The 8395-nt window shown below is 35.0% G+C and overlaps 1 protein-coding gene and 2 long non-coding RNA genes across 3 annotated transcripts; 2 read left to right on the top strand and 1 right to left on the bottom strand.

Moving 5' to 3' along the window:
* Positions 1–3095: 3095 nt before the first annotated feature.
* LOC147948250 (uncharacterized) lies at positions 3096–5350 on the bottom strand. The gene is made up of 4 exons (XR_015577624.1): positions 4965–5350; positions 4680–4843; positions 3742–3803; positions 3096–3351 (listed from the first exon to the last, which is right to left on the bottom strand). It is a non-coding gene; the product is annotated as an uncharacterized LOC147948250 (long non-coding RNA).
* LOC147948251 (uncharacterized) lies at positions 3742–4595 on the top strand. The gene is made up of 2 exons (XR_015577625.1): positions 3742–3867; positions 3986–4595. It is a non-coding gene; the product is annotated as an uncharacterized LOC147948251 (long non-coding RNA).
* A 667-nt stretch (positions 5351–6017) lies between the features above and the next one.
* On the top strand, positions 6018–7720 carry LOC104748466 (F-box protein At4g00893). Its single transcript, XM_010470106.3, is given in 4 exon segments — positions 6018–6118; positions 6591–7431; positions 7433–7627; positions 7629–7720. Coding segments are annotated over 4 exon segments (1137 nt in total). The 5' UTR covers positions 6018–6089; the 3' UTR covers positions 7701–7720.
* The last annotated feature ends 675 nt before the right edge of the window (positions 7721–8395 follow it).

The raw sequence follows: 8395 nt of genomic DNA, 5'->3' as shown, positions 1-8395 counted from the left end.
GCATGTCATGATATTAGACTTATTAGTTGATGCTATATGTATGAAGAACATATGAATAAATAATATAATTAATAATAATTGTTGGTGAATACATGATGTTAATTTAGGGGTCTTATATGTTTTTAGTAAATAACTTTTAAAATCTACTATGAATTAGAAGGGCAGCTTTTTTTTTTTTTCTGAAGAGGGAGGAGTAGGATCCTACTTGGGATTACCGGAGTGTTTTAAAGGCTCAAAACAAGCTTTGCTTGCTTTTATTGGAGATAAACTGCAGAACAGGCTTCTGGGCTGGTATGCAAAATCTTTGTCGCTGGAAGGCAAAGAAATTTTGTTGAAATCTATCGCCATGGACTTACCAGTATATGTGATGTCTTGTTTTCGTTAAAGACAAAATTTGTGTAGAAAAATTACAAGTGCCATGCGTGAATTTTAGTAGAGCAATTGTAAGAAGATTGCTTGGGTGACGTGGAGTAAGATGTGTAAATCAAAGACTGAAAAAGGTCTGGGTTTTAAGGATTTGGGTGATTTCAATCAAGCACTGCTTGCTAAATAAGCGTGGCACCTTTCTAACTGTTAGAATTTGGAGAGAATGAGCTGCAAGATACACTCTACTCCAATATAAACTCACAAGAACACTTAAAGTGGAATTTGTGTGTTATGTGTAAAGCCTTTAAGATACAACTCAATGAGAATGTTCTTAAGATAAAGAAGGAGTTATACATGCCAATATAAGTTGTGTATACTCAAGAATAAGTATGAGAGGCAACAACACTCTCACACCAAAGATAACCCAATAACCCTTTAGAATAGTTTAGAGAATATTGTAGAGAATCAAATGAAAGAAAGGTGGAGACCAAGCATTGCCAAAGCTTGGTCTCTCCATGAGATTATCAAGACTAGATTCTACCCATTTGAGTGTAAAGAGACGAGTTTAGTAAAGGGAAAAACTCCCCATTGGAGAGCTTTTGGTACATACTAATAAGTTGATCTTGATAAGGATGGAGAACTACCCAAACTATAGAGGCTTTAGCAACGCTATTACAGTTTCTATGGCCAGTAAAATCAGACGCAGAGGGAACTAGAAGGGTTGTACTCGATGCTCTACTAGGGGGTCTAAAAAACTTCAGACTCAGATATGTAACAAAAATAAATCGAGGAGCTCTATCTACCAGGGTTCGCAAGTGTGATTTGGGCTCAAACCTGGATTGAGAAGAATTAATTTTGGTTTGGTTTGTGGATTCAAACTGCAGCGGGTGAAGCGGAAGATCGATGAGATTAAGAGCAGCACCACGAACTGAAATGGCCAGAGGTGTAGGAGGAGGTAAAGGAGTTGCCAGGGTTAAAGCTTTTCCAGTCACCATCTCGCTCAGATCCGGCGTCAAGACAGAGATCCCTTCCGACATCAACCAAGTAGAACACTTGGTGATTGGGGATGAACCCAAGGAGACAGGAGGTGATAAGGATGACTTCGAGTGGATCCGGTAAGATAGACGACAAGCAGGAACCATAGGGCACTCCGAGATCTCAGATTTGTCGTCGAAAGGCTGGGGTCTTGAGAGAATCACCTCACCAAGAAGACCCACCAGATGAGCTGAAGGGGAGAAGAGGAATTGAAGTTGTAGCAGAGCCGGAGTAACTTGGGGAACCGGTGAACCTCCGGTGGGTTCGAAAGCAGTCCAGAACAGAGTGTGGTAAAGAGGAGAGGATGGCTGTGGCAGAGCAAAGTCCCAGCGGCGCTGATCTGATTCGACGCCGCCGGGAAGAGAAGTCTCGAAGATTGTGCTAGAAAGAAACGGCTAGGGCGAACCTGTTTTTTTTTTTTTTTATTAAAAACTTTACTCTCAGCTTTTTTGTACAGTTTTTTTATACAACTTTTTTGTACAACTCTTTCTTACAGCTTTGCTCTATTCTGTAACAGCTTACAGTTTTTCTATACAACTTTGAGTAAGTTACCAATCAGACTCTATATTTACTTAGATATTTTTGAACATATGTGCCATACTGCCATGTGTCATGTGCCATTAACTTTACATCAAGTTTTTAAAGGTTTTTGTACATAAAGTTGGTCAAGGTTTGGTTGGAATTTTTATTTGGACAACGTTTGTAATTGTCTTCTTCTTCTTAAGTATAGATCTTGGTTTTCTTATTAAGTATAGATCTTAGTTAGAATCTTATATTCTTGTAATTGTTTATTTATAAATCTCCTCATCCTATTTGTATTTTATATTCTCTCATCCTTAATGCGTACAATGGTTAGGTAGAATATATAAAAAATATATTTCAGTATCGTTAGATTTGCATCTTTTTTTTAAAAAAAAATCTCAATCGCAATCATCCGCAACCGCAAACGCTTGAGAAAAACCACTTTTGAAATTCAGTAATTTCAAACGGTCAAAAGCGATTGAAAACGATTTGCGTGATTGACACCAATCACCAGCAACCGCTACCTCTCACAAACGCTAACTAATCAACACTTAAGTTCCACACGACACCTACAAAAATCAGTGGTTCTGTACCTTTATATTATTATTTTTTCCTCAAATGAAATATATATTGATTAAGATGGATCATTACATTGAGAGTTTCTTAGCCAAAGAGGCTTCAATACAGAATTAATGTAATATGTAGAATCAATACAACCAAATTTTGCTAGAGCATGAGCTACACTATTACATTCTCTCTTTGTAAAAGTAAAGGAAACTTTTTGTAATTTGGATGCCCAAAGATTAATATCTCGAATGAGATTTGTTAAAGAAGCATTCTGTGTTTGTCTATTAACTATTTTGATTAAAACTTCACAGTCTCCTTCGAAAACCAGTGAATGATAACCCCTGATTCAGGCCTACTGAATCGCAGCTAAAAGTCCTTTTGTTTCCACTTCTAAGGGAGATCCTACTGAACTTAGTCTTGTTGCTCTCCATACAAGTACTTCTCCTCGATTGTTTCTGAAGATCCATCCACTTGTTGCTTGTTGTGTATGATAATCGAAACTTGCATCAAAATTGTATTTAATAGTTGGATGTGTTGCCATGTTGGAGGTAGCCAAGTGATTTTGTTCGTTCTTGGGATCGGTAGTGGAGTTGCTAAGTGTTAAAAGCTAGGAATCCATTCTGTACTTTTATCTTTATTATAGTAAAAGAGAAGTACAACTTGCATTTCAGACGAAAATGCCCCTCTCGAAATTAGACTGAAGTCAAGTCATTAAGGTTAAATGAGACATTTCAATATTATGGGTCGGGTTTTAAATTAGAAATAACCCGGCAATTATTAATCGGATATTGTAACAGAATTATCACTTTCTCGACGGACCTACTAATGGCTCCCGTCAAACGAATAATGGACTATTATGGGCTGCAAAGAAAAGGGATGCAAATAAGTTAGTCTATATTCTTATAATCTTATTATCAAGTCAAACGATTAAATACATTGATTACGCTATTCAATCTCATAACTTAAATTACTTAAATTATTTAATTTGACAGATATCAATCTTTTAATAATATTCTAAAATCTTACTAAGACGCATTTTTAGTTTTGTAATATATTCCTAATTCAAAATCTGATTCAACTTCTATCCTTAACTACTCCTACAATATATATATAGTCATTGTTAAGAATATATTACCTAATTAACTACGAAGATTTCGATCCCACATTACGAATATACCCTAAATTATACTATCAATACGTGACGACTTCCTATAAATACGATGATACTAATCGAAGGTTCAATCATCATACCTTCTTAACTTTCTCCGTTCTGTATTCTTTCAAGCCTTCTTCAATGGCAGCCGCTCTCGTGCCTATCACAGATTTACAGTACATTAAACCATTCAAAACAGGCTAGAGAATTCAAGTAAACCAATTGTGAGTCTATAGAAATATAATATAGATGAGCTACTCTTTCTTATTATTATTATTATTCATATATAATATAGATGATCTACAAGTTTTCTAATTTGTACTTCAACAATTTATTTGTTAGGTTACCAAAAGAGGTCTTAGTATGACATGTTCTTGAAAATAAGCCAGAAGAAGAATTGGCTCTCCGACTACTTTCTTCTGCTTCCACAAAAGAGAATCATTTAGATGTGTTCTTAAAAACACAAAAGTACTAAAACTAAATCGATTCAACTGATTAAAACTGTTTATATTATTCTTTTGTTTTGGTAAAAAAAACTGTTTATATTCTAAAAATATATATTTTAAAACCTCTATTTAGTCGTCTCTAAAGTCACAAGTACTAAAGATCATCTTTCTTATACGGGAGAAAATTTTGATGTCTTTTACAAAGAGGTCCTTCAAAGTGGTAGATGCTTGGAACAAGGTAAATCACTCTTTACTTTGGAAATGATTTTTTATTTTTCCATTCATATTGTAACTCTGGTTTATAGTTGTCCTAATCTCAGGTTACGACTGAGATAGTTTGAATACAAGACAATTTCTTTTTTTTCAGCAGTTGTTCAAATTCGGTCATCCATCTAAAACTTGCATGTGTATGTTCATATACGATGGAATATCTTTCAATTAAATGCTCTAATCTAAAGCTCAAATATTCTCTTCTATCTTAAGTGAAAGTGTTTTTGTTTGTTTCACTAATACTTTCGATATTATTAAGTGAATGTTTCATAATAAGAATACTAATAACTATATAGCATCAAAAGAATTAAATAACTGACCTTTTTATAGTGCTTCCATTGAAAGAGTTGACTGTAGAGAGTCTGTTTATTCCAGATTTTCCAAGAACTATAGCTTCCCAAGAACTCACTTGCCACATTAATTTAACTGTTTTTTTTTGTTATAATCTTCTGTACTGTTTTCAAAACTTCTCAATTTGTATATCCTGGAATTGAACAAAACAATATGAATGGTAATTAGATTCATATAAACGCTGTACACAAAGAGTATACCTATAAAATCGAAACAATCTAAAAAAAAGCAATTCGAAATCATAATCAACTTACCAAGGCGATTGAATTAGTTAGTCCGTTCGATAAACTAATGGGTCAAAACTGAATTCTCCGACTGATAAACACCAAATAGATTTAACTAATTGCAGCTTCTCTCCTTTTCGGATTTAATACTTTACAGAAAATAGATTTGGTGGATTAATGAAGTAGTGAATTTGATTATACGGTGTAATTCGAGAATCAAAACTCTAATTTAGGGATTTGAGGTCGAGAGAATGAAAGATGGTCGTTCAAAACGATGGAAGATGTTTTTTGGTGAGGAAGAAGAAGTGAAAAAAAAAGTTTGTTTGTTCGGATATCAAGACGGAGGAAAAAAAAATTTGACCAAAAAGGCCAACGAAGCCTAAATCGGAAATGTCTCCAAATTTAGACCCAAACCCAATATTTTATACAAACACCATTTTAAATATATAGCCCAATCTTATTTACTTACAAGTTAGTATAATATATTTTAAAAAAACGCAATTAAAATTCATAAACTAAAAATTCAGTATATATAAACTAGCCATGGACGTTCGGTTTAATCGGGTCATTCAGATCAGGTTATTTGGTTTAAGGAAAATTCGGTTTTCTCATTGTAAAACCGAATAGACCCAAATGTCGGTTTTCTAAAAATTCCACCGAATAAACCCACCACCGGATGTCGGTTTAACAATAAAAAATTTGTATACTTTTTGACAATAAATAAATTATTATTTAATTATATTTATATCCCATCAGATTATATGCTTCACTCTCTTTTGTTCCTTTTAATTGTATAAAATTCATATTTTCTCCAATATAAACGATTACTCTATCGACAAAATTATTCTAACAATATCAGAATATTCCCCTGCGCTGTAGCACGGATCCGATTCTAGTTATTTATAAAATCAGTATTGTACTTATAAAATGCCCACCACGTCAGCAGTAACGTACATAGCTAGTGATTCGTTTGTTTCGTCACACGTACGACTCGCAAATAATCAGGTTTTTTTGAAGTAATATAAAAGGGTTACGAGTGGACTTGGCGAATTTTCTCGAAGCAATTTTTTTTTTATGTAGCAAAGTTCCCTTTATGGCGGCTCGTTGGAGAAATTTTCAATTTCTTCGTTCCTCTCTTCATCGTCGTCTATCACTATGCCCGACCAGAATGGGAGGTTTAACTCGTGAGTTTCTCTTTTTCTTTGTAATAGATTTAGAACCGGATATATAGAAAAGTTCATGTCTTTTTATTTTGTAGCTGGTTTTGTGACGGAAGATATAAACCCTAAGCAGTTTAGGCTATATGAATGTTTCCTTGGAAATTGTCAGATCTAATAGGACCGACCTGACGTGTTCTAGTGTTCTTAAGTTTTGTAATAATTAAAGATTATGTATACCGAAAATGTAACAGAAAATCACTAGAATGTTTTAAGATTTTGTAGAACAAACAGATTTAATAGGAACACCATAGCTGTCTGTCAGATTTATCATTATTATATCTGATGCATCTCATTGCAATTCGTGGTAATAGAATCCTCCCACAACATCATAACACTGAGATTCATATGACTGTAAATTGTAATTTGCATTTGTTAACTTATGAGTCTTAGAAATGCAAAAAGTTCACTATTTTGTTGATCCAAAACTCTTTCACAGGTCAAACGGAGATGTGAAGCGATTCGGTTACATTGTGAGCAAGAATCAGAACAAGGAAGCAGAGAATCCAAGTTTTGCTGACCTGACATTATGTCTCTTGGAAGTAATAATATCTCAGCTCGACTTAAAAGATAATATTCGTGCATCTGCTGTCTGCAAAACATGGCGCGAAGCCGGTCTATATGTCCGGAAGGTAGACAAGCCTCCTTGGCTTATGTACTTACCAAAACGTGGAAACTTGTTCGAACTCTATGATCCATTGCAGCAGAAGATGTACACACTGAATTTACCCCAGTTAGCTAAATCCACGGTGTGTTACTCAAGAGATGGATGGTTACTAATGCGCAAACCCACTTCAAACGAAATGTTCTTCTTCAACCCGTTTACTCGTAAGCTCATTAACTTACCAAAATATGCGTTATCATATGATGCAATCGCTTTCTCTTGCGCACCTACATCAGGTACTTGCGTATTGCTGGCTTTTAAGCATGTTAGGTATGGTGTGGTCACTGCAAGCACTTGTCATCCTGAAGCACCTGAATGGGTTACTGAGGATTTATATTTCCATCTTAGCTATGGCAGTGATATACTTAAGCACAGCAATATTGTCTATGCCAAACGTCGGTTCTATTGCCTTGATGGTAAAGGAAGCTTATATTACTTTGAACCTTCCTCTCGGGAATGGCGTTATAGTTATTTATTTTCACGGCAATGTCCCTACTTATATAACTACCAATATGAGCGGAAGAAGAAGAGAATTTTCTTGGCTGTGCGGAAAGGAGTGTTCTTCAAGATGTTTACATGCGGTGGTGAGAAACCGATTGTGTACAAATTAGACGGTTTTCCATTGGGAGGAGATCAATAGTGGTACAATTGATGGATTGACAATATTTACGAGCCTTTATTCCTCTGAGATGAGACTCAATCTCCCATGGATGAGGAACAGTGTTTACTTTCCGAGGCTTCGGTTTAATGTCAAGCGTTGTGTATCGTATTCGTTTGATGAAGAGAGGTATTATCCGCGTAAGCAGTGGCAAAGAACAGGAGGATTTATGTCCTCTTGAGAATCTTTGGATCAGGCCACCGAAGAAAGCTTTAGACTACATGTGAAGATTAAAAAAAAAAAAACAAATGGGAAAGCTTTTCCAACACCTTAGGTTACGGTGGAACCGTGGAAGAGTAAGATCATCTCAATTATCTTAGGGCTTAACTTTTGGTTATGGTTTAAGACTTTAAGCTTTATCTTTCTTTATTAATGTCTTTTGCATCTTCGGATTCTGTTTTTTTTTTTTGGATAAAGACTCTTTGGAGTTCAGGATGCTCTTGTTCAACCCTTTTCCCGTGAGCTCTTGTCCAAGTCATCAAGTGTGAGCTTTCTTTTCGAGAGATTACATTAAGTTGTCCTCCTATATTGAGATGTTGATTGGTTCTCCCGCAAACATTGTGTTTGCAGGTGGTAGTGGTTGCTAAGGATTGGTACCAATCACACAAACCGTTCACAATCGCTCCCAACCACTTGGAACGTTTGCGAGAGGTAGCGGTTGCTAGGGACTGGTATCAATTACACAAAATATTCCCAATCGGTCCCAACCGCTTGAAGCCTCTGAATTCCAAATGGTTGCGGGAGATTTTGGTTGGATATATATATATATATATGTATATATATATATATTTAACTTAAAACAAATCATGATAATAAAATATTTTTTTTATATCTCTACTTAACTATTTTACCCATTAAAAATGTAAGAAAATAAAGTATGAATTCGATTGAGCAGATTATAAAAAAAACTACAAGAAAATAA

Source organism: Camelina sativa, chromosome 2, assembly GCF_030686135.1.
Source record: "Camelina sativa cultivar CO46 ecotype springtype chromosome 2, ASM3068613v1".
Taxonomy (NCBI): domain Eukaryota; kingdom Viridiplantae; phylum Streptophyta; class Magnoliopsida; order Brassicales; family Brassicaceae; genus Camelina; species Camelina sativa.
This window is presented reverse-complemented; position numbering and strand designations above follow the sequence as displayed.